The 27,461-nt window shown below is 35.6% G+C and overlaps 1 protein-coding gene across 2 annotated transcripts in view; it reads left to right on the top strand.

Annotated features, from left to right (window-relative positions):
* Positions 1-27,461, top strand: part of LOC145673325 (ubiquitin carboxyl-terminal hydrolase 37-like) — a 73,776-nt gene that overhangs the window by 6,102 nt on the left and 40,213 nt on the right. The window contains exons 3-4 of one of the 2 annotated variants that reach the window (XM_081742922.1): positions 2,928-3,092; positions 17,813-18,511. In XM_081742922.1, coding sequence (XP_081599048.1) covers positions 2,928-3,092; positions 17,813-18,511 — 864 coding nt within the window. The remainder of the gene's footprint in view (positions 1-2,927; positions 3,093-17,812; positions 18,512-27,461) is intronic. The other variant, XM_081742923.1, reaches the window with a different exon arrangement.

The following is a 27,461-nucleotide window of genomic DNA, read 5'->3' as shown; positions in this document are numbered from 1 at the left end:
GACGTTTGTTTCCAAATGTATTGAATTTATATATATATATATTGAAGAAAGATATAAGTCACACTTTATCCATTGCATCAAATGAGAAACGCATACTATCGCCTGTGAGTCGCATTTCACTTATTTGCAGGAAGTGGCGAATTATCCTCGGTAGTCTTATAATGATGAAGCAATGTACGTAAATAGGAATAAACCTGTATGATAAACATTTACCAGGATATTAGAATACATATGACAGTAGACGAAGCATGTAGCTAAGCAGTGGCTGTTTTAGAATCATTAGAATAATGACATTTGAAAAGTAGTAGTACATTCGTGGAATGTATATAAACTTTTACATTTTATCCGCGGGATTGATGAGAACGACGAAGTCTGTTCCTGCTGTGATCAAATTGTTTTTAACAGTGCAGTAGGATAAAATTGAGCTCGTTATCGGAAAGAGAGAGAGGAGAGATGCAGTAACTGTAGACATTAGAAGGAGGTTGAAAGTCATACTTCAGCATCGATCCTGTGATCTCTGAATCAGGTGTATAGTTAACCGAATTCATACTATTTCCGTCAATCTGATAATGAGAGAGGCAAATAAATACTATATCTTAAAGGGTAGGGCATAGAATAAGTATAAAACAGAGGGATATAAGCCGGGAAATGTTTGACTGTCACCGTTTCAGTGCCCTCGAGTTTTCTCTAGCGTCACACAACTTCGTCCCTCGTAGAACATAATGGAGTAACTTTTTGAAAGTGAAACATACTGAAAATACAGTAAATCTTAGTCTGGACTCCTTTCTGATAAAGGAAGGTGAGCCAAATATGAAGAAACATCCTGCCTGGGAAGATGTGTCCCATTCCCAAGAGAGCGGATTGCATGAAGCATTGGCTTCGGTACTGGAAGCAGTACATCAGCGCAAATCTGAAGTAGGTAGAGGTAGGGTTGTAAACCCTCTTTGATTTCGTGAGGGTTTTCAAATCATGTAATGTGGTCTCTCCTAGCAGCAAAAAAAGTATACAATCTTGCCTTAAAACGCTCCGGTGTCAAAACTATAGATGGTTGTAGATTCCTACTCGCTGTGGGACTTCCCTCCACCAGTAGCTGTAACTAGGAGATAGGCTGCGGTCCGTCGCTGTTGATCTGATAAGCAAAGAACCTCGCCTTCTACATGGGGAGAAGGAAAGTGCGCTTAAGCTCGAAGGTGATGCTTGAAGGTAAAACACATACTGTTTCGGTAAGAATACCCTGAAACATTGAAGTCCTGGTTTTCATTGCCCTACGAAGCATAGTTTAAAATATGAAATTTCATAATTGAGTGTGTGTGTGCTTTCTTTTTTCTTTCTTTTTCTTTTTCTCTAGTACTTCGCTTTGTAAATTATTGTGGTGTATTTATAAGAACAATAAGGAACTTGGATGAACAATTCAAAGCTGTAAAGATGAATGGTCAATAATGGATTATGTAATTTTCTTTGTGCTGTAGAGAGAAGTACTGGAAATGAAAGTTGGCGTTAGAATATACAAAATATGACATCAAACTATTTTGTGGGCACGAAGTACAGAATCGTCTCAAGAATTGGGAAGAACGTTTGTATGTAGTGGAAGAATAAGTCTGAGTATCATTACCTGTGGTTCATTTTAGGCATTACTACTGACTGCAATCGATTTTTCAGTGTTCCAAAAGCAGCAAGGAATAGATACTACGTAACGTAGCGATTATACTAAGTAATTATTGCGATAGTATTATATTCGATATACATTGTTCATTCTTCGGTGAACTCGTGCATCACGAAAAGCAAATTAGTATGACCAAAGAAGAAAGTACAAAACATCGTATTATTTTTTATGAGTATTCGCAAGGTGTTTGATATTCCATATGTGTAACACACAAAATACTTCATTTAAAATTATTCTCTTCTTTTTTTCTGCTATGGATTTTTTATTTATTTATTTTCATTTTCATTAACCCATTTGAGTCAGATATAAATGTCGTGCTGTAAGCATAGAAATCAGATTTAAATATTCTAGGGGAGTCTCCATAGCAAGAGTATTATCAAAAATTCGTGAAAAAATAAACTGTAGGAGTAAGAGAGAATATACTAGTTTCGTTTATATTGACCGGCTATACTTAGCGCGATCACAGGTCGTCATGTGATTCCAGTTGGTTAATCGCAACTAAAATGATCTGGTGACAAAAATCAGGCACTTTTCTGTGCAGTTAATATTATTATAACTTGAATTCAGCAATCTGCGAACAGCAAAATCGTATTTTCAATTCAATACTCCGCCAGATATGGTTGTGTGTATGGCAGAACTTTGTTGTTCCAGCGGCCGAATTGATTATTTTCTCTCCATGGCTCCAGAATAACCAGGAAGATAAACCTCATTTGTTGCCTTGCAGCACAACAGATGTTAGTTTTAGTTTTTTAAATGTTAAGAAATTTTCACTCTTGAACATTTTCAGTTAAAGAATGTGCCTATCCTTTGGATGAAACTTGAAGTGAAAAAGTTGAAAAATAAAATTTTTCGGGGGGGAAAATGTGGTTACACAGTATGATATCTTTTCCATTTGAAGTTATGGTCTTTGATCCATTAATTTAATTTAGACACTGCCTTTGCTCTTGAAAATAGTTTACCAAAGAACTGTGAGCAATTGAACTTCACGTGATATCGTCTGTGATGCTAACATCTAAAGCACATAGATCAGGTGTATTTTGATATACTGTATTTCAATCTAACATTTGTAGGTTAAGGAAAACACTTTTCATATAATTGTATTGACTGTCAAAATCTTTGACTTAATAATACGTAACCACTAAAGTAGACAAATCTGTTTTTGTAATTCAGATCCCTTTGTTTGTACCATTAAAATCGTAAGTTAACCGTAACTACAGTAAGTAGTTGTCCGATATTTCAATCTAATTATTTTGTGGAATTGCAGTTCAAGTGCTAGTGTGAAATCAGACCAATCTGATTCTGATGACGACGATAGAATCGTTCGAAAGGCACCAAGAGTATGTCCACCATATCAAGATAGAGCAAGCTTCTTGTTTGACGAGATGATTAGGGCGAGCAGCTCGAAAAAGTCGCTAAATACGGGGACTGGGTTAGTGAGTTATTCATCAATAAATTTCCACTTCTATTTAGTTAAAGTGCACAGTAAATGAAAGTATTTGTGTAGTAGAATGGAGTAAGCTGTGAGAAGGGTTAGTTTGATTTATACTGCACTACGTAAGAAATACATACAAACAAAATCGATCTTCTTAAGTTCGGGATCAGTGAGTGAGCGTTATTGGGTCGGATCTGTTGTGCTCATTCCCTGGTAACAGTTAGGAAGTTCGGTTTTTTAGTATACTTATAACGTGTGTTGTAGCTTTTCTATTATAATAACCTCCTTAGACACTGGCGAGACGAATGTGACTAATGATGAATGTATTGTTTTGTGTATAGAAATGGATAGGTACTAGTAGAGAGAAAAAAAGTCCTATTAGAGAAAAAAAAAGTCCTTTGTTGGTTTTTAGCAAATCTTCATTATTAATACATACTTCATGTACTTAACATTTATTAGGTTTGTTAAGACCAAATGTGTATTTTGTTGACTAATTAAGTCGGGAACCAAAAGAGTCATTTGACTAAATTTGAAACCGAGATTGACTTTGAGGATCTCAATGGACACGTGAAATAATATGATCTGCAAGGTTTTGTTGCCCGACTTATTGTGTGTCAAATTTAGGGTTTGCACTCAATCACAAAATAAGTTTGTATCCTAACTTCGATGGCTAAAAGCTGGGGAACCAAAGGTCTGCACACTATATTGTTTCATATGTAAACTAAGGTCGAGATCTACTACCATGTCAAATTCGGTTAAAATCAGATAAGTTCCACTCTTCACGACTAAATAAGTGAATTTCCTTTTGTGAAAATTGGTGGAAGTAAAAACTCCCGTCTTGATGCCCGCTGAAGACCTAAAGGTCTTGTTTTGACCATATTTGAAATGGTGGTAGATATTGAGGAGCTCAGTAGACATATGAAATATTGTGCAAATTTTTAGTTCTCGAGTTATTGGGCATTGTAATTGAAATTTGTACTTTCATTAGAAATGTCAGAAGGTAATGAGTTCCGTCGATCGCGTACGATATATATACAATCCTTGATGATAGATTTTTCAAAATTGAAAAAAAAAAAAGTAAAAAATGTTAGCTGTACAATGTTTTGTATTAAAGGAAAAAAGTTACAAAGTAATATTAGGATGTTATAAATGGATTGGCACTCCACTTGCATCTAGAAGTTAATTTTGTTTTTTTATATGATTTCGAGTCTCTCCGCAGTCTTCTTATCCAACAGTTCCTGTAGTTTTCCTTGCTTCCTTTCACATTAATCTCCGAAGAGAATTTACCTGGGATAGTTGAAGAGCACAGGATCATGTGAAACGTATTGTAGCTTTTGTATCATATGTTAATCCTTGTATTCCTTCACGTATAAAAATCTCGTTAACTTAGCGTTACCAATAGCTTCTCAGCTACACATATTAATCGTTAATTAACGTTCATTGGTTTTTATTGCGGCGCAAAATATATAGGCTAGGATAATATCTTTTGTTAGTTATGTTGCTGATGATTTTTTTCTATCGTTATCTTTTCCCTATGCTTAATGCAAGTTTAATTCAAGTTAGAAGGATCCCGTTCGCAACAGAGTATTGATCAAAAATACGCAAAATTTTCATTTTTCTCAGTTTTATTTATATTGTGCCCGTGCTAACAAAAATTACGGCCGACACCAAACGGCAGATCCATGTCCATGTCCCGAGAATACCATTCTGCTGGTTCATCGCCGCAGACACATTTTGAGTTTGACATCTGAGTAGTGGCATGAAGGTGAAGAAGAACACCGTAGAAGGCAGGTATCACAAAGAGAGAATTCGACGCCCCTGGCAGTCCAGCAGGATTAAGATCCAGTTGTTGGCTGACTCCAGTACATCCAGGTTCCTCCAGGAAAACCCATTCATCATCCAGATGATTAGGGCGACACCAATCTAATTGGATCTGTCAAGCTAGTGCTCTTCCTTTATCTTTTAATCATAACCTCTCTCTCTCTCTCTCACACACACACACCTATTTCCCTAACTAGTCATTTTCAAAAAACATTTGAATTTTCTTTAAACTCAATCATAACTTTGCAATTAAGTACCGTGTTACCATTATGCTCGTCGTGGTTCGGACTAACTTTCAGTCTCATATCCTATTTTTTCTCCTTTCTTTCTATTTCCCAGCTATTCCACGGCGACCATAATTCACACCCATGCCTGCATCTTCATCATGCTGGGCTGGGAACACAGCAGGCGTGGATGCAGACAACGTAAGAGATATTTACTATACTACGAGTGTGATGAAATCGTGCATTGGATTTAATACAAGTGATAAACTCAAGACTTAAATGGTGAATATATAATGTCACTGAATAAACACAGATATTACATGCACATTGATTAAGAAAATAAATGAATTTGACAATCTTTTACTTAATATCGACGAAGTAGGTGGCTTGGCATATAAATTAAACTCACGTCATTCTTCGGCTAGCCAATAAAGCTGTTCCATCGATGTCCTGGGTTGAATCCCAAACGCAGCTTCCTCGAACGATGCTCCAAGCTGGCGCCCAGACGAATCGTACTCCGGGGTTTCGCTGACTATGATGTTTGTTGTGATGAACAGTGAACTCGACTTATTCTTCACATCAAAAACATTTCGCAGATAGAACTGTTACGCACTTGCATCCAAAAAACACTTTGGGAATAAACTGTTTGCCACATACTCAACTAATTAAGTGCTTATATTCGTCCCATGGAGGGATAACTCATACACTTAGCAGCAAGATACGCGCAATATACAATTTCTCGCAGCACGGACGCTGCTCTCGAGTAGGTGCTGGCTGCCCCGCCTAGCATCTAGCAACAGAGGTGATCCTCACAAGGGGTGTCGAAACACTGAAGCTCTTCCTAGTTAGCTTTTTCATATGAGTCCTTCGGGGCTGGAGTCCCCCGGTTATGACGTATAGTGCTGAATTCAAGCTCTTTGGCTGAAGAGATGCGGATGCTTCGAATTAACGAACCAGAGATGAACGACGACGAAATGTAGGTGTGATTGCAAGTTTCCCGTTTTCTGGACTCAGAAAAGCGTTCACAAAGGGAGTCTTTGTTCCCACATTGTATGTCTATATATAGTCATGAAATCGGACTGAGGCTCACCAACACAGACGAAGAGACATACCAAAGCGATGAGGGAAGAGTTTCTAGAATGTTAGAGAATATACGAGGCTTGGTTAATAAAGTTCAGATTAAGTCTATTTTTACAATGTCCTTTTTAAATCCAAAAAATGAGCTTTAGGTCGGTGATAGTTGTGCATCAGTTTCATCCCCAATTGTTGCATTCATTTGATGAGTATTTTAAAGATTATTCTGAGCTATAACTGATGGCACAGCACCGGCACAAGAACGAGCCACTAAAAATTGAGGTTTATATAATTTTGCTATATGGTTAAAAATTTCATCAAAAGATACGTATGGCGGCAATTCAGCTCTTGGAGGAATACTAAATTTAACAAAACTAAAAGAATTCTTATTGTTATCAACCATTGCAAGATGATTTTTCTAAAAATCTTGGCCAATTATACTGTTATATTGAAAATATTTATACACTCGAAAAGGATGCGTAAAATACTGATTGCGATTTGATCACTTTAGCGATTTGATCACTTTCTTGAGAATTTCCAGTGACGCCACGAATAAAAATCGTTCCTTTGAGTATTTTATGCTTATTACTTAAACCATTGCCAGAAATTATGCTGATAGTGCTGCCTGAATCCAATAGAAATAAATGCGGCTTATTATCAATATATGCTTTAACATGAGGCAAATTAGCTTCATATTGAATAGGCACATAATATCGCTTACTATTTCTAATATTATTACACTTATTACTGTCTGCTTTATTCCTATTATTCGACTTAACATTCTGATTTACATTGACTGTATTAACAGAAGCAGTAGGCTGTGAATGAGAGAAGGATGCAAGAGCTGGATTTCTGCGCTTGAAATGCGAACGCCCATAAGATTGTATACACACAGATTTTCGTTTGTGTGCGTGAGAGACTTTTGCTAGCGCTGTTCGTTGCATGAGATCTTCAAGTTGAACTTTGATATCCTCTAACTGAGCGATCAAGTTAATTTTTTCTGCAGGCTGACTTAGTTTCATTTATGTTCTGTTCATTAGATTCTAAAATATTTTCTTTTTACTGTACATCATTATTACGAACAGGATGTAGATTATATTCGTCTGTTATTGCCAAGGACTTCGATCGCTGACAAGAGAATTAATTCTTTCCTCTAAACCTAAGAGCTTTGCTAACTCAATAACAGTTTTAAATGATTTTCTTGCCACGACAGAATAGAATGAAGGCGATAGCCCGTCTATTATCAAGTTAATTTGTTCGATCAACGGCATTTTCTGATCGTACTCTAGTATTAATTTCCACTTATGAAAAATGTAATCTAAGACAGGTTCAGAATCTAACTGTTCCCTATTTCTCATTTCTTGCTCTAAAACTTGCGAAACTATATTATCCTGATAAGCCTGTATTAATTTCTTCTTAATCTGAACATACATAAGATTATCATATTCTGCGGTCGATTGTAAAGCTAACAAAAAGGCGCGAGCCCCATTTTCTAAACAATATGGCAACAAATGACGTTTCTCTACATCACGAAGGTTATGAAGGATAGGAAAATCCTCAAAATGATTAAAAAATAACTGAACTGATTCGTTCAATTTGCCAGAAAATCTGGGGGGTTCTACTAAACGATCTAACGCAGATGAAATAACACTAGTATTCTCCATTATAGCTATTTTCTAAATCACAATTCCTAATCACACTAATAAGTAAGGCCCGGATTTTTATGTTTTTAAATATTTTTCCTTTGTATGTACGCTGGTGAAAATATGAAATGTTCGCAAATTACAAAGTAAGGATCCATATAAACCAAAAACACGATACATATTTTTACACATTTTGAAGTCTGTTACATATTTTCCGTCTATACATATTTTTACATAAATTCAGTTTCCTTGCTCCTTTTCGCTAATTTTCTTTAAATAATACGCAAATAAAAATAGGCCTGTATATGGAACAATAACTCAAAAAGTACTTTATTTAATTATCTGTATTTTTTTCTCTCACTTTGTTCAACCGATTTGCGTTGCGGGAAAGCTGGGTTCAAACAAATCGTACACTCTACAATATGCAAAGAAACGTCATCAGTTATCACTTCCAGTCCTGAAAAATAAAGAAAAAGATCTGTTTATTATATATAAAGAAAGAAAACAATATAAGGATTTTTGTGCTTATCGCCTTTGCAAGCAGACCCACTCGGATGTGTGCCGACAAAGCAAACTAAAAACGCACACAGTTGGCTGGCTTTCTCGCCTTTTTTTTTTTTTTGTATGTGCAGCCTCTACGGGTGGGGGTGGGGGTGAGAGGGAGGTGATTGGAGCGGTTAGGCTTTATCACTTGTTTCTTAAATCGAATCAAAAATCGCTTTTGTACGACTCAATGACTACTCCGCCACTTCTTCCTTCAAACAAAGGGGAAAAGGATTCAGTTTCGCGACCAGTTTGTTAGTGTGCACGCTTGTGACCGAGTCAGTTTCTTGTTTTCAATGATGGCTTCCTCTTTAGCGTCAAAATTGAAATCGTGGATAGCTATGGATGACGCTTATACCAGAGACGGTAAAATTGTTTTTTGTTAAGTATGCGATAAGAAAGTGGGCTGTTCAGTGAAGTCGCAATTCGATGAGCACATGAAAACAGCTATTTACATGAAAAACAAGTTGTTACAGCGTGCCGCAAAGCAAAAACTTTTAACCCAAACAAAACCAGCATCTGAAAACCGCAGTGAATTTTACAAAGACCTTGCCAATGCGTTCATAGCAACAGACATACCGTGATACAAATTGCAAGTCCCACAATTCGCGTCCTTTGTGGAAAAATATTGCAAGAGAAACATTCCTGACGAATTTACTATCCGCAGGAATTATTTGAATGTTTGCTATGAAGATACTATCAAACACATTCGAGCTGAAATTGGTGATTCGCATGTATGGTTTGCGGTGGTAGAAAAGCTTGACCCTGATTCTCCATCACGACCATTTCTGATCTGTTCAAAAGTTTTGGACAAAACAAACCATTCCACAGTTGCACGTTTCTTAAATGATGGACTCAGAGTGTTGTGGCCAGAAAATGTTCCTGCAGAAAAAGTGCTTCTTATGTGTTCTGATGCTGCGACGTACATGTTAAGAGCTGCCGATGCGCTTAAAGTGTTCTACCCAAACCTCATTCATATGTGCGGTTAGGTCCATGGATTACATCGTGTAGCACAGGAAGTGCGGATCAACTTCCCTGAAGTCAATGAGCTTGTGTCTTCTACTAAGAAAGTTTTTGTGAAAGCCCCTGGTGGTGTGCAGTGCTACAATAATATGCTACCACCGCAGCCTGTACTGACACGGTGGGGTACCTGGATACAGGCTGTTAACTTCTACAATGAAAATTTTGATGCTGTAAAGTCAGTTGTCCCCACATTTTCTGCAGAGTCCAGTGCAGCAGTGCGTGATTCTCAAAGTGCGTTCAAAAATCCTGTTGCTCAATGTTCACTAGCGTACATTACAAGTAATTTTGGGTGGATTGCAAACGTTATCGAGAAACTAGAAACTTCAGGACTTACTTTGAAAGAAGCTATGACAATGGATGATGTGGAGAAGAAACTCAACATTGTGCAGGGAGAAACAGGTGCGAAAATTGCCCGGAAGTTCCAGTCAGTTTTGAAGAGGAATCCAGGATACCTAACATTGAGGACTGCATGTAGGATATTGTATGGAGAAGAAACGGAGGCCCCTGAGGAAATCAGCCCTGGAAAATGTCATTTGTTGAAGTTCGCGCCTGTCACTTCCTGCGACGTGGAGAGGTCTTTCTCAGCCTATAAAAGGATCCTGACTAACCAACTACTCTCTTTAACTCCTGAAAACCTGAAAAAGTATGTAATGGTTCATTGTGCATCAGCAAAGTAAGCGCTTTTTTCTAAGATTTTTTTTTTTTTTTTCATCATATACAATAATGTGGTTTTCATTTTTCTGTGAGGCAATTTCATTTGTTACTATCTTGAAGTATCTGTGGGAAGTACCATCATATAAAATACTTAGTGGTTCATGGTGCGCTCCGAAAGTAAGCGCTCGTTATTTTAAATATTTTTTTTTTCTATTTTGATATTCAATAATGTGATTTTCATTTCCCTACTAGACATTTTTTTTTTTTTGAACGTATTTGTGTCAAGTTAGTGACACGAAGTGTTCGAATACGCAGTTCATTATACAAAATATTTAGGGGTTTATTTTTCGTCTAGAAAGTAAGCGCTTTTTGTTTTGAAGATTTTTTTCTATTTTGATATACAATAATGTGTTTTTAATAATTTGTTTACAAAGTCTATTTGTTCCTTGTTAAAACTTAAAAACGTATCTATCGAAAGTTAGTGAAGTTTTCAAACGCGCAGTTATAAATTTGAAAGTTCCAAAGGTAAGCATTCTTTCTCTTAAATATATATTTTTTTCTCTCTTTTGATATTCAATAATGTGATTTTCATTTCTCCACGAGACAATTTTATTTGTTCTTAGTGAAAATTTGAACGTATCAGTGACAAGTTAGTGACAAAGTTTTTCCATTGCGTAAAATTATTTAGTGGTTCATTGTTCGTCCCAGAAGTAAGTGCCTTTTGTTTAAATAAATATTTTTTTATGTTTATATGTTCAATAATGTGATTTTTTACTTTCTTGATACAATTTTCATTTTGTTTCTCCTGAAAATTTGAACGTATCCGTAGGAAGTTATTTTTACACTTGTTAAGCTTTTATTATATAAATATGTTACAGTATATTTATTAGCTAAGAAAATAGCACAGACACAAAATAGACACGAAAAAATATTTTTACATATTTATGTACATACTTCGGTACTACATAAAAATCCGGGCCTTAGTAATAAGTAAATATCTTACACTACTATGCATATATATATATATATATATATATATATATATATATATATATATATATATATATCTCCGACACCAAAATGACACTTCTTGTATACTAACAGAAAGAAAAACAAAATATAACAACTTGGCAAAATCTTCTCTTCTCATTCACTTAATCATTCAACTAAGAAACAATGAAACAAAAATTACTCTGAGCAAATGCACAAACGTAACGAGGGTGGGCTAAAAATAACTCTACTGAATTTTTCTCAGGAAAAACTATAAACTACATTGCACTCATTACTCAAAATGCATCGTCATTATATTCAACTCAATAGGATTTATCTTTTAAAAATCCCTAATATGCTTAACTATCGAAACATGAAATTTGGGATCGTTACAACGGCATATGCCTCACAGCATCTCCATCATGTGCCGATGCTGCGCCATCAGTTGTAGCTCAGAATAATCTCTAAAATACTCATCAAATGAATGCAACAATTGGGGATGAAACTGGTGCACAACACGGTACTTAATTGCAAAGTTATGATTGAATTTAAATAAAATTCAAATGTTTTGATTTTGAAAATGACTAGTTGGGAAAATAGGTGAGAGAGAGATAGGTTATGATTAAAAGATAAAGGAAGTTGTCAAAGCACTAGCTTGACAGATCCAATTAGACTGGTGTCGTCCTGGTCATCTGGATGATGAATGGGTTTCCCTGGAGGAACCTGGATGTACTGGAGTCAGCCAACAACTGGATCTTAATCCGCTGGACTGCCAGGGGCGTCGAATTCTCTCTTTGTGATACGTGCCTTCTACGATGTTCTTCTTCACCTTCATGCCACTACTCAGATGTCAAACTCAAATGTATCTGCGGCGATGAACCAGCAGAATGATATTCTCGGGACATGGAGTTGGTCGTTCTCCAATGGTGATATCTGCTTGCCTGCGATGGTCCTGCATCTTCCTTTACTTCGTGGCGAATACCCCCTGTCGACGTGTTCTCTGTGGTTTTGTCTAATCAAAAAAACGGTGAGTGATGTTCAGTAAACAAGGAAAGTCAAGCTAGGCGGGAAAGAGCGCGGAAAGGCAAGAAGGAAACTAGTCGTGTTTATTCACAATTTCAAAAGCAACAATTAACAAGTACATGCTTATTCAAACTGTCTGGCAATGTACAACATTAATAAAAGTTTTGTTCCGTTGGATTTTAAATGTTCATAGTTCTGTCGTTGACAAATGCAATTTAATAAAGTAATTGAATTTAGCGAATTAAGTTAAGAGTTTACACAATTATCACATGGTCACTTCACATCTAATACACAGCGGAACACAGTTGGCAGCATGGCGCTTAGCTCCTTCAGCGATTTTGTCGTTATATCCTCAGAGTTTGACAAAACGTCGTATTTTCATGGTTTTTTTATGTTCGGGAATAGGAAAAATTTGCTGGAAGCCATGTCTGTCGAACACAGAATTCAGACGTAATAACAGTATTGTTCTTCGCACAAGAATAAATAACTAAATAAAAATATCAAGCTGTGAAATGTGAGCCGTTGAAATTCAACATTTTCGGAAAAAATTTTGCTGCAACACGTCTCATGCCCAAAACATCCAATAAATTTTAATTAACATGAGTCAAATGATATGCGAACATCACCAGAAACCTCTCTGTTACAGCGCGGTGGCTCAGTGGTAGAGCGTTCACCTCTGGTGCTTGGGGTCCCGGGTTCGATCCCAGCCCCCGCCAAGTGAACTTTGTGGTGAACAAACACCGCGCTCGTGGGTTTTCTCGGGGTTCTCCCATTTCCTCCCACTTTCTTCATTCCACCATTTCACTCATCTCTCATTATCACCGTCTTCTTTAGCCTAACCGGCATAACCGTGGGACGTAAAACTTAAAGATTTCATTTTCTCTCTGTTACATTTTTCCACTTGTAAGAAAATCATTAAGCACACAATGATTCGTGTAACGATATCGACAGCCAATAATATAAGCATCCAACATATCTCCTTACGACAAGATACGTAGGGACAAATGTACAAAACAAGTCACAATGGGACCTATACATCTCGCGAAATTCTAAAGTTCCGCGTATTTTGTGATCAAGCTTCGCATATACGATGGGGCGTAAAAAATGTACAATCATCTGGAAGGAAAAGAATATGTATACCTTTGAGACCTTGAGTCATTAGTCCTTCTCTACATTGTCGCTGTGTTTCGTGACATTTCTACAAGCGGTGCTTCTACTTGCGTAAGTCATCTTTGTAGAAGTCGATAGTTTTAGCTTGTAATCACATTTCTACTTCAGAAATGAAATCATCCCTGCTGTCATAATTAGTGTTCTTTGAAGGGGAAAAAAATCATTTCGTATTAGATCCGGTAAGTACGGAGACTGGAGCAAGATTTCATTCCTATCCACTGTCTTCGTCTTCGCTATGATGCATCGCTTGAATAAGCTAGTGCATTGTCTACCAACCACAGCGCCCCTTAGCCGATCATTCTTCAATTTTTGATCCTTAGTGCCTATAATATTGATTAATGATAGTTTGACCCTCTGACCATTCCCTTATATTCCCAGATTATCATTTTGATATCAAACTTTTGCATCTTTGCCCTTTTAGGGATGGATGTTTCTACTGTTGCAAATTTCCTTTGTTTCTGGGTCATAAATAGATACCTAACTTTTATTTATTGTGACTAGTCAGACAATAAAATAAAGTCTTCTTTATCGTGCCCACAGCGATCCAACATTTCCTTTTATGTTCGTTCTCGAATCCTCCTCGTGAAAGGGGTAAACAGCTGTGGCACCCACTGTGCTGACACTTTCTGAAGATGCGTCTGGTTACGAATTACATTCTACACGAATCCTCAACTAACACTTATTTCATCCACAATATTTACAGTTGTTATCCTCGTATCTTTCAATATGATCTCCACTTTCTCCGCCATGACATCATCATCTGTGAAGGATGGTCTCTCAGATCTAGGGCTATCTGAAGTGATCATATGTCTAGTTTGAAATCGCCGTTTCTACTTGCATACCATTTCATAGGATGGGTTTTCATTTTGCATAAATTACTTACATTTTAACGTGAATTTGTTCTGGTTGCCTCCTGAAGATACAGGAACTTGGTAACGAGTTGTGCCTTAAGTTTGTTGGTATTGCACTTTGAGTTATTTACCTGTAATAAAAAGGTGTCTCTATCAATCAATATTTTTATATACGTAGAAGAAACAAGATAGGTGTGCGTGTGCCCAAGGGGGGCTCGTAGTTCGTCTCCTGGATGATTGCACGAATTTTTTATACTCCTCATATATATATATATATATATATATATAGTGAGTTTCTGAAGTGTGAATACAACTTACGAAGACCTGTAATCGTGCACATAGTAAATACACAAAATATCGATTTTCGTTTGGAAACTGCATCGAGTTCAGAATATGAGAACCTAATAAATTTGCTATTTGTTGATGCAGCATTGCAAGGATTGAAAGCAAAAAGTCGATAGACAAAATTACTCCTTTAAAAAAGAAGTAATAAATAAATAAATAAATAAAATAATCATGCTATCTTTAGAGCATTTGGTATTAAAAATGTATTTATTTTAATTCAAAGCAAGACAAAGAAAAAAAGAAGTTAATTTAGCGTTCCACGGTTATGCCGTTTAGACTAAAGGAGACGCATAATTAAGAAAGTGAATGATTCTGAAAGAATTTAGGGAATGAGGATATGAAAAGAAACAAGACAACTAATGGTTACTTTGTTGTCCCAACAAACTTACATCGTCTAAAATCGAATTAGGCACCAGAGCTGAGCACTCTACCACTCAGATAGATCTCACCTATACCTGTCGCCTCACTGAACTAATTCTTTTTTCCTTCGGTTTTCTCCAGAATTTCTTTACATTAAAGAATACTTACGGCATTTTTCAGGTCGCACAGATTCAGCAATTAATCACTGCCTTAGCATGTTCTCCATTATTTCACGAAAAAAATAACAATAAACGCGCTATATATATATATATATATATATATATATATATATATATGAGATAAAAGGAACAAGTACACAGTAAAGAGATATTGTAACTAACTAGTGTATTGTATGCTATCATTCATTGTGTTTTGTCACGCAAGATGATCAAGAACCCAGTATTAAAACCAATGTTGGTTTTTAGCAAGCAGCGTTTCTATCACATGTTGCGAAGGTTTAGAAAATTTGAGGTATAGGTGTATAATTCAGCATGTGATCTTCAACCGTGTGAGCTTCCATCTGTTCTCAGCACCAAAACGGGAAACGCTAGCCACGTAGACCTAACTTACAATGATAACAGTATTTATTGTATTTTTATACACAGTCTGCACACACACAATAATCCATACTGAACACAAGTGTGAAATGATAGATTACATTCTCATTTATAGTAAAAATGCAAAATATATTTTCTTTCTCAAAGCGAGTAGTATTAATGTTAGGCAGTTAGGAAAACATTTTCTACCGTAAAAAAATCTTATCGGGAGTTTTTGTGTTAGTATACTAGTAGTAACTATTATAAACAGTTACTTTTAAATTGTGCATTAAAGAAAGGTATCAATACACAATATTACTTTATAATCCATTATAACTTTCTCTTTAAGAAGTTTATATACAGTGTGTTCATTTATTATGTAGCCAAAATCCACTGGTGAAGTCCTTACAGCTATACAATAAAAAAAAAAAAAAAAAAAAGTCCGTATGAACATAAGACGAGAAACACGTTGTTCCAAAGTTACGGGATGCCGAAATCAAGAAAACTGTAACTTTGAGTCTGCTTAGCTCGAAAACTATGGCAGATATCAACGGCGGTTAAAGACAGAGGAATAGTACGCTGTCTCTCTAAATAATCATGTTTCAGAGTTGAGACGTATTGGCGCAACGGATTTTGTAGAGGGAGCTGCGGTATAGGTTCCGCTCTTCCTCCCCTCTCTCTAAAATCATATGCGCCGGTACAACCCAACTCTGAAACATGGTTATTTAGATAGAGAGTGACTAGTTCCTCCAATATTTCTTTAACAGCCTTTGATATCTATCGTAGTTTTCGAGCTAGGCAGCCGCAAAGTTACAGTTTTCTCGATTTTGGCATCTCGTAACTTTGAAACAACGCGTTTTTCGCCCTATGTTCATATGGACTTTTTTATTGTTTAGGTGTGAGGATTTCACCAGTGGATTTTGGCTACATAATAAATAAACACCCTATATTAGGTGTCCAGAAACAACAACAACAAAACTTTATAAAATGAATCCTCACATCATAACATGATATGGAACTCTAACCAATCAAAAATTGGTCAGAACGATAAAATGAAGGTTTCATAACCCGAGAGCGAAGTGTCGGATGAAGCAAGGTAAGGGTAAGGGAGAAAGTACTTAGTTTCAGCCTGGATTCCATTAATGTGCCAGTGGATATGGAATGGTGGCGGTGAAAATATTAGCCTCGAAGCATAGAAAAAGATTGATTCATGACGTCTTCTAGAAACAAAAAATGATAAATTAGGAATTGAAAAATGACACATAATCCATATACACTTGCACATTAGTGGAATTTAGGTACAAAATAACTACTACATGTTTTTATTCGACTTTCATCTTAGGTTTCATTCTCGTGTTATGATTTTTGTATCCTTCTGACTAATTTTTGGCAGGCTATAACTACGAAATTACACACTTGTACAGTCCACAGCAAAAAACCTGCAACATGAGCATGTAAGTTTATTGTAAAACTACGCCTAACAGCGCAGGGAATCAACATAACGTTTAAGTGGTACGAATCACGCCAGGAGAAACCTCGGCGTCCTCCCATGCACACTTATTTTGGAGCAAAAGACTTCGTCATTTCACAATAAACTTACATGCTCATGTTGCAGGTTTTTTGCTGCGAACTCTACATCTGTATTAGTCTATATGTAAGTTCTGTTCCGAACACGATATATATATATTATATATATTGATCACCGTGTATGGTCTTATAGGGCATTACAGATAAGTAGCCAAAGTTAAAAGACGATAGTAAGAATAAAAACCAAAAGATAAAATGATACGTAGGTAACTTTCACCTTAGTCAATTAGTGTGTAGTTGCATTCCATGTGCTGATAGGTGCAAACATTCCTAAACATTAAGTGGTTCACTCGCTAGTTATTTTGTCAACTAAGGTGGAAATTTCAGTACATTGAATATCTCAAAAAATCTTATTGCGGGCCTAAAGAAATCTTAAGGATTGTATATTGAAAACTGCAGCTGTAAGCAGTTATATCCATACATTTTTGAGAAAAACTTATTTGTTTGGTATTACGTAGCTATTTTAGTTCCCGTTCATCTCAGAGTGTCGACAAGATAGTCCTTGCAGTCAGCAGGTCGGAATCAGAGATGAACAGATTGTCAGTAGTTTTATTTTAATCTCATAAGGTTTCACTACACGTGGTTTCTAAATATTTCAGAACTCTGAACCAACTTTTTTGTGACATAAAAAGTATGAGTTTTGGGGCCTAGTCCCATTCATTATTAATTTTAAGTTTCAAATCGATGATGGCTACTTAATGCGGCTGGTCGTACGTAAACTTCCGTGTGAAGGTAAAGGAGGAATTCGCGACGTCCTAGCTCCACGCTCTGGTCGAGATATGCATTAAATTTACTTGAACTTACATTACACGATATGTTTATAGAAATAGCACTTTTTGGACGAGTAATTTTGTATTTTCCTTTTTCTTACAGCTTGTCACATGCGTCACGTGACGATCGTTCAGGTGGTTATAATGGACAAACTCCTGAACGAAGCCCAAGTTGGTCATCCAGTCGGAATGGGGTGAATAGCCACAAAACTCCACAGAAGTTTCCCAGAATATACGATGATATTGACGCTGATTATGATAAGAACGATTACGTCTATGACGAAAACGATATAGAAAATGAAAATCATTATTCAAATAAGTTCTATTCTCCCGATATTATGAAAAGAAGAAAGTTCGGGACGAATCATTCTAGTAAAAGCATGACAGTGAGAAAAATTCGAGAAATCCCAATATCTCGTCGAGGGCTTGCTCCCGCTGGAAATAGAGGGTGCAGAAGAAGGAACCTAATATATAATCGCGACAGGCCTATGGTGAATGGAAGGAAATCTTTGGAGGAAGCATTTAAGAATTCTAAACTAGTGCACGATATAGATCCTAACCTTCTCAAAGAAGCACTTGAACAAAATGGAGAAAGCGGTGCGCAAAATGATGGGGATGTAACTTTGCAGAATGGAAATGATAACAGACTCACTGACAGTGTGTGTTCAGAAGATATTTCTGAGGGAGAAGATAAGGAAAACAGATATCAGATGGGCGAAGACAAGGATACACGAAAGGAACTGGACAAAAGAAAGTCAGGATCATATGGTGTGTCTTTGCCAATGGAACCCTATAAAATTGGGTGAGTGTTGTGCAAACGAAAAAAAAAGAAAGAAAAATAAAACCGCTTCATAGTTATTAAAATGATCCTATTGTAAGCAAACAGTAAGTAGCAATGCAATCTTGTAAAATCTCATTTTTTTGCATACAGGCATGAGAGCTGAAATGTAAATTGTTTTTGTGAATAATTAGAAGCCAAACCAAATTTTAATACTAAAACTTTTACTCTCTTAAGTTAGTAGGTGCTTCTATGTGTACAGTATTTGTTATACCTATAGCTCTTAAAGAATAATTAGCTGACTGACTGATAAACGTGTAGGCCAAAGTGCGTAAGCTAGAGACTTAAAATATGAGCAGCATATATACTTTGTGACGTGAGTAGAGGGAGAAGTTAATGCTGGTGTAAGTTGTTATAATATAATCTTGGAACACCTTAAGGTTTGAGGTTATAGACATGAAATTTGGTATTTCGACTTTTAATTTAAAATAATGTTTAAGCGTTTTTAGATGGTTGATTTAGGATGGAAGAAAAAGGGAGTGGTTCACTAAAATGCATACAAGGCATTCGATTTCATGCGAAACTGAATTTAGACGAATTCTATGTGAAAGGTGCAGAAGGAAAGAATGCAAGAAAACACATAAGGCCAGTTAGTAATTTTTAATATGCATCCTTTTAATACATGAGTAAATCTTTTAATCTGTCGGTATATAGGTATTTACGCTGTCTGTCCGTGTGTCCATCTGGGAGATACAAAATCTCAAGAACTGCTTGATGGATTACCATGAATTTTGTGAGAATGTGCAGGATCAAAAGTTGGGAATCACATTCATGGATGGAGATGATCCATCAACCGGATGTGGTAGAGAGATCCCTTTCCGGTTTTAACACTTGGTCACTATAGAGCAAAAGCGGTAATACCTAGTAAGAAGCAATATCCTGCAAGAATACATTTCATCTCCATCCCTTAATTTTCTACTAAAACCAGAAATGAGAGAAATCCACTACACTTTCCGGTTTCAATATTGATTGACATAGAGAAGAAACTATAAATGATAGCAAGAAGCTGTTTATCTTAGAATGGGTTTAGAGTTCTGAGAATAGGGGCCATCCTATCTCTTAGCCTTCTATTCAAATCGAAGTGTGAGATACAGGGGAGAGAGGAGCAGGTCATTTTCGAATGCAAGTTCATGCAATGTGAACTTAATACCTGTAAGTATTCGTTATAAGCATGCATTTTTTTTCCTTTTGTAGGAAGAAAAACTAATAATTTCATCATGTGAGTAACTTGTGAGTCTGTCAGAAGGAGCATTTTAAACGTGACATCATAACCTGGCATTCGCGTCGCAGCTGAAAATAGATAGCTTTACTTCCTTGAAGCTTTTAAGATGGAAAGAGAGAAAAGTTTTAGTGGAATAACTTTTAAGAGCACAAGTCAAGTGAGATATGACATATGTATATGTCAAACTCCGTCAAACGGTTATGTTTTTCAAGTTTACATATTTTATTGCTATCTGTTAAGTGATCTAGAGTGGGTTTTATTTCAAGAGCTCTGAAAAAAGCTTGGTTAACCTCTAGCAAAGTTTTTTTTTTTTTTTTTTTTTTTTTTTTTTTTTTTTTTTTTTTTTGTAATTATGTTCACAAATACCAACGTTAGAATACTCAAATATTCAAGTTAAGTTCTAAATTACTGTATGTTCTCTCCTTATCCAGAGAACCTAAATTAAATTACGTGCTTTTACAATTACTGGGAGTTGACAGAGTGCATCTGTAGTTATGTTTGTGCTCTCAGAAATACCGTATTGCATATACTTTTTACGTTCTTCTCGTAGCCCCCTCCGACAATGTACAGGCTAAATTTTATTCAAAAAACGTCCTTTTTAGCTGTCCCATTGCATAGAAGTAACTTGCAACACGTATAAAAATTGTTCAAATTAGGACATTGATATTTTGAATTTTTGCTTTTGTTGCAATTACAAAATGAATATCTATTGTACTCAGTTTGTTTCGAAGTTATATTACTAATTGAAGTATTTATGTGACTTGTCAACAGTATTGTCATTATCACCTGTCATACTGTCCTTTGTAGCATCATTGATATTTCTCCATTTATCGATGGATCAATTTTTTTGGACGCTCTGTATATAGTTTTTATTGTAATATAATTGTCAATAATTCTGCATATATAACCTAAAAACCAAGATTTTGTATTGTAAAATCATTTTATTTCCGTGCAAAAATGTTTAATTCATGATAATTTTGTAAATTAGCTTACCGATATAGAAATTTCAGTCTTCCATACTTCGTTAATTTGGGGATTAAGTTCCCTTGTATTTAATTCTTCATAAAATTGATTTTGCTTAAAATTTGTAGGAATTCGGGAATTATTTTCATGTGCACAGGTAGTTTATGTTTGATGCATATTTTTCCATGTTATTTATATTTTTTCATGAGAAGAATATTCTTTAATTAAAATTTCTTGATTGATTACCCGTTGCTATGCGGTTCCATGGTATCCGGTTTTCAGATCGTTGTTATGCATTTACTGCTGCTAGTTGTTGCTATTTGGTTTTGAGTACTTAGCAGTTGTCATAGGTTTTCTGTTGGTTTGCCGTTGCTAGGGTATCCACTTGTTACGCAGTGCTAAGCATCTCGCGTTGCTATGAGGCTTAATTCTTTGATGTACTATTTTATCATTGGGTATTATCATCTCCGTTGCTTTTCCGATTCGTCAACTCGATTGTTGCTCTCTCAACTTAGGGTTCATCAGCTTAAAGTTAGTTGACAGTCGAGCGGTTGAGTGATTACAACTGCTTTGCGATTTTCTATGGAAGTTTATATCTATTCAAGGAGTATCTTGGTGCATAACAATTGAAAGCTACGAAGGGGTATATCGTACAGCGTATGAATTCACACTAAATATTATGGGTTGTTCCGCCACGATGTTGGTATGAAAAATTAGTCATCTACCTAAAGACATTAAAATTTGTTGCCATTAGTTTTGATCAGCCGTTCAGTTACACCAAGGAGGGGTAGTGAAAAGATCTTCGACGAGTGCCTGCCTGAAAAGTGTATGCCGTAACTGCAGTTGTCGACAATGGAGGTTTTGTGAGGAGTTTTGGAAGGAAGTTTACTCTATAGTTTCCACTCGAAGGTAACTTGTGTTGTGGTAATGATAATAGAATGCAGTTGAACCAGGTTGATTCCTTTCGAAGTGTCGACAATAGCTGGTAATGTATCATTTTCAATTACATCGGGCTAGTTGTGGTCTTAGCGAAGTTTAGTGCAGTGCATTTTCGGTGTCAAAATTGCTTAAGTTCTTGTAGTGTATTCTGCGAATATTGGAGACTTCACCTTAAAATTCATTCAGCTGTTTTCTTTTGACTTATTTACATATATTCGTGTTGTGGAACGTTTTCAGTAGTGAAATATGATTTTTAGTATGTATTTCTAAAGTACTATATTCTCATTTGTGGATATATATATATATATATCCACCTATATGTGATACATTGAGACTCCTGGGAAGGGAGTAATTTCTTGACAAACCGTAACATACTAAATGTTCTTAATAAACCATATAGCGCCACCTATGGAAACTCGTTCTAAATAAAATTTCGTTAATTACTTTGTTTGATAAGAGGATCGTGTAAGTGTATATATATATATATATATATATATATATATATATATATATATATATATATAATATACAGGGTGGGCCATTTTAATCAATCCACGGAAATATCTGAAAAATGATAAAACATAGAAGAAATTTTTGAAGTACACGTTATATATTGCTAAGGGGGAAAACCAATTCCGCCAAAAGTACCCCTCCCCGCCCCCGTAAATGGGGGTAACGGGGGGTAACTTTGAAATGTCAAATGGAAACATGGGTCGAGTAATACCTCGTTCGAAAGGTCTTGCAAAACTAAGTAACGCTGTACCAAAAGATGTTTCATATGGAACACCAGTTTCAAAATGGCCGCTATGATATGGTTCGAAAACTCCAGTACCCGTAGTATGAAAACCATGGAAGGTAAATGAATGGAACAAAATTGAAATACCTAAATATCATAGGGCATATCGAATGATGTGATCCCTGTGATCCCAGCGGCCTCCCTGAAGGGGTCTTGTGGGCTAACTTCAAAATTTCAATGTCCGACCGGACAACGGTTCGGGCGTACGCTTCACCTACCCAATGCTGTTTGGAAGGCATACTTCATGGATAGAGAATTGGTGCACAGTTAATGTGGATGGCCACATTTATATTTTGATTAACTATTAGTACTCATGTCATATTGTGAGCTTGAGGGACGAAACGGTGTGTACGTATATCTCCGAAATGCTTTCCGAATAACCAGCACGCATTGCATAAAAGTTTCTGTGGCGAAGGAGATTAGCAAATTCACACGTTTGTAAGTTCCAGCAACTGCATTATTCGACAACTTTTTTCGTATAACTTTCCTCCTGTTTTCGCATCAAATCATACTCAGCCATACAGATATGTGTTACCATTCAAATAAAATTTCACCTTGTTTTTTTTAGTCACTACAGCGTCATTCTTACAAATAAATGTTTCAACCACATCATACCTATTTGTAGCGTAGCCTTAATTAGCGAATTAAAGTAGAGTTCTCATTTGAACTTGCACAGTTACTTTCCACCCCACTCACATACAGAGCGAAAGGAGAGAGTATTTTGCAGGACTTGGATTTCTCTCTATACATTATGACTAGACTTCGGATCGATATGCACTAAAAAACGGCAAAATATGCGCTAAAAATTACGAAAATATGCACTGAAAATATGCAAGTATGCACTGAAAAGGGTAAATATGCACCAATCAAAAACTAAAGTTAAATGAGAAATTTGATTATCTTTAAAAAAAAAAAAAGTTGTATTACTGGAACTACATATACTGGTGTACATCTATGATGCATTCATGCTACAATAGACAACTGTATTTTTCGGTATTTTCTGGCAAAAACCTGCATTTGTCAGCCAAAACATTACTGTACATCGAAAATGTTCCTTCCGTGTTACAGGTCGTTAAGGGACAGTATTTCAAAGAAGCAGTGTTACTTGCCGATAAATCTGTAATTCGTGCGTCGTTGTTCCCAGGAACATTTTATTTGCATTAGACAAGAATTTTATGTCAGGATTTTTCTCGTCTATTGACTGTGCTTTTCGAAAAAATGTTTGTCCGATTGGTCTTGGCGGAATCTGTTTCGTTATTGAATCAAACAGCTTAAATGCACTACAAAGTTCTAGTCATCGCTCCTCTCATCTTCTATGATCTTTGAAATTGAACTGAAATTAGTATTGATAAACACAAGTTCGCTTTTAATGGTTTCAGCTCCTGCAAGTATCCATGGCTTCTTGAATATATTTGGTTTCTTCGGGTTGAAACAGCTTAGTATGTGAAATTAAAATGCATCTACCCCCTATATATATATATATATATATATATATATATATATATATATATATATAGAATGCGCCAAGTATCTGTGAATAAAGAATAAATATTCTCAGAGAAGTAAATAAACATTTCTGGCATAAGCATATAGTAAAACCTGACTAGTGAAATTGAACAGGATTCGTAAAAATTTACCTGAAAGGTTTTAAAGTTAACGGAGATTGATCTATGCAAAATAAAAATAAAAGTAAATAAAAAATAAAAAATGGACCCAGTGAGATAAAATAAAATGTTATACATACCGTATTAAATTACAGTATTTAGTTATGCTACAAATTAATACACATAAAACTGAGTGAACAAAAAATTAAATAAATAAATAGAATAAAATAAAGTAAAAGAAAAGCCTACATACGTTTTCCAGGGCAAAGACAAAACTTAGATGCTATACCCTTTTCAGCGCTCTTTCCTCTATTTTTGGCTCTCTTTTTATCTATTGTGTATGCTTCTTGTTCCATGTCTCTAGACCAGCTAGAGAAATAGTTATTGGTTTGGAAATTACTATATAAATTGCACTTCATTCAAAAAGTTGCACTCTATCTAGGGCCTTATATAGTGGTGGACTAAAGGTTAATGACGTTTCGAGAGACTGAGGTGCATATCAAAGCAACACAAGCTTATATTTAAATAATCTCATAAACTCCTTAAAGGAAAACTCGGAAACTTATCTCAAAAAATAACTGCTGCGACAAGTTTTAGATTTTGTAAAGCAAATATTTAAATTAATTGTAGAGTTTATTTTCAAAAGGGTTGTTCATTTCGTCCCGAAATACATTTTAAAGGGTTTCTTTGGGATGAACTCTGTCGAGTATTTAAAAAAAAATCTACACCTGGGTTGTTTCATACTTGTAGAACTCATTACCAGACTTGAAACTGCTATATAAGAAGGCCAAACAATAGGGCGCTGCTGAAGTTTAAGCTTTTGCTATCGAACAAAATGGAAATGTCCTCTTCTAAAAACAAGCATACTTACTTTGAAAATATTACTTGTTTAGCATACACTTTGCAAAATATATTTTCTCCTTGAATTATTAACGTCTCTCGACTTCAATCCGTTGTTTTGAGGGTCCATTAATTGTAGTGCTACACCTTCAAATTTCAATTTTAACTAGAGCAGAATTTTGTCCAATAATTGTCCATTTTTTTTTCAATCCAAGAAAAAAATTTGCACCATTCAAATTAACAAAGTAGGCCCATTTCAAAATTTGGCCATTTCGATCACCTGTAGTGCGACATCTTCAAATTCGAATTTTAACAAGCTTAGAATTTTCTCCAATTTGTCACATTCTTGAAAAAGATATATATATATATATATATATATATATATATATATATATATATATATCATCCAAATGAATGAGGTAGGTTCATTTCAAAATTTGGTCACTTCGATCACCTGTAGTGAGACTTCAAATTCGAATTTTAATTAGCTAGAATTTTTGAATATTTGCACATTTTTACCACTAGGAAAAAAATTCGTACTATTCAAATAAATCAGGGATGGACATTTAAAAATTTGTCCCTAATTTGAGCATGTCACACTGATCGATGTAACCAAAATTTCAAATGGCCCTCCCTCGTTTGTTTCAATGATACATAATTTTTCTTGGTGGTACAAAAATGTACAAAAATTGGACAAAATTATGAGCTATTTAAAATTCAGATATTGAACATGTCGCATTACAGGTGATTGAAGTGGGCAAATATTGAAGTTGCCCTCCCTCATTTATTTGAATGGTACAAAAATTTTTCTTCTGTGAACAAAAATGGACGAAAATTGCACAAAATTGTGAGCTAGTTAAATTTCGAATTTGAAGATCTGTCACTACAGGTGATCGAAGTGGCCATATTTTGAAATGGCACTCTCTCTTTTACTTGAATTTTATAAAAAGAATTTCTTGGGTAGGCAAAAATGGACAAAAATTGAACAAAATTCTGAAGTAGTTAAAATTCAGATTTGAAGATGAACTACAGGTCATCAAAGTGGCCAAATTTTTAAATGGTCTTCCCTCGTTTATTTGAATTTTCAAATTATTTCCTTGGGTGGACAAAAATGGACGAAAATTGGACAAAATTCTGAGCTAGTTAAATTTCGAATTTGAAGATCTCGCACTACAGGTCATCAAAGCGGCCAAATTTTTAAATGGCCTTCCCTCGCTTACTTAAATTTTACGTAAAGTTTTTCATCGGTGGACAAGAATGGACAAAATTTTGACAAAATTCTGAGGTAGTTAAATTTCAGATTTGAAGATGTGGCACTACAGGTCATCAAAGTGTCCCAAATTTTGAAATATTCCTCCTTTGTTAATTTGAATCGGACAAAATTTGTTCTAAGTTGGACAAAATGGACAAAAATTGAACAAAATTCTGAGCTAGTTAAAATTCAATTTGAAGATGTCACACTACAACTAAATGGACCCTGTTTTAGGAGATAATTTCTAGAAGATTTTTCTTTCGGTATTTTTATACTGCCGTAGGATCACACAATTTCAAATCTACACACACACACACAACAGTAGCAACTTTAACTTCCGAGATGGGTAACGTTGACACCGTGTCGTGAGGATGAATCACTCACCCCTTTCTTATTCTCCTTTTACACGACCTTGGAAGATATTCAAAGCCGATAACAAAGAACCATTTCAAGGTCTTGAGCCTATTTATTTTAGAAACTTGGAATTCTATTTATGACGAAAGTTATTGCATGTTAAAAACTATCAATTCGGTCGTTTCTTTAAATATGCATTTATATGCAATAACGACATAAACATGCACTAACCTCCGAGATATGCAAATATATGCACTATAAAACTCTACTATTTTACCCCAAAACAACTGAAACGAATTTCTGTTTAAAGAGCATATCAATATCACATCAGGAAAAAAACATGCAAATATGCAAAAATCCGAAGTCTAATTATGACAATTTTACTCTAACATTTTTATCTCTGTTGTATCGTTCTCGAGCCTTGGAACGCCTCCGTGGTTTTCCTATTTAATTTTCGTTATTTTCATTTATCTCTAACCGTATTCATTTTCATACTATGGGCACTAGACGTTTTCTTAGACACAGTCACCATGTTTTGGCGATCTTTTTGAAAACGGGGCCTATGTCGAAAATATTCTTACATAAGCTGTTTGATATTTATTTGTCTATATAACGTGATGTTACTCGCTTCAAGTTGCTATTTGAAATTTTCAAGTTGGCCCCAGATACCTTTTAGTTGGCTCTTGGAGTCACCCCGACAACACCTCTCGATGTGCCTTACGTCAGTTACTTACTCCAGTTTTTCTTCTGTTGATTTATCTCCAATCGCTTTCATACTATGGGTACTAAACCTTTTCTCTGACACGGATACTATGTTTCGGCGGGCTTTTGAGAACACTGCCATTTCACCTCAATCGTTTTCTCCTGCAAGATGTTTGATTTTGCAAGATTTATCGAACGAGGTACCACTCGACTCATGTTACTATTTGAAATTTTGAAGTTAG

The sequence above is a fragment of the Thermobia domestica genome, chromosome 16 (assembly GCF_964235325.1).
Source record: "Thermobia domestica chromosome 16, izTheDome1.hap1.1, whole genome shotgun sequence".
NCBI lineage: Eukaryota > Metazoa > Arthropoda > Insecta > Zygentoma > Lepismatidae > Thermobia > Thermobia domestica.
This window is presented reverse-complemented; position numbering and strand designations above follow the sequence as displayed.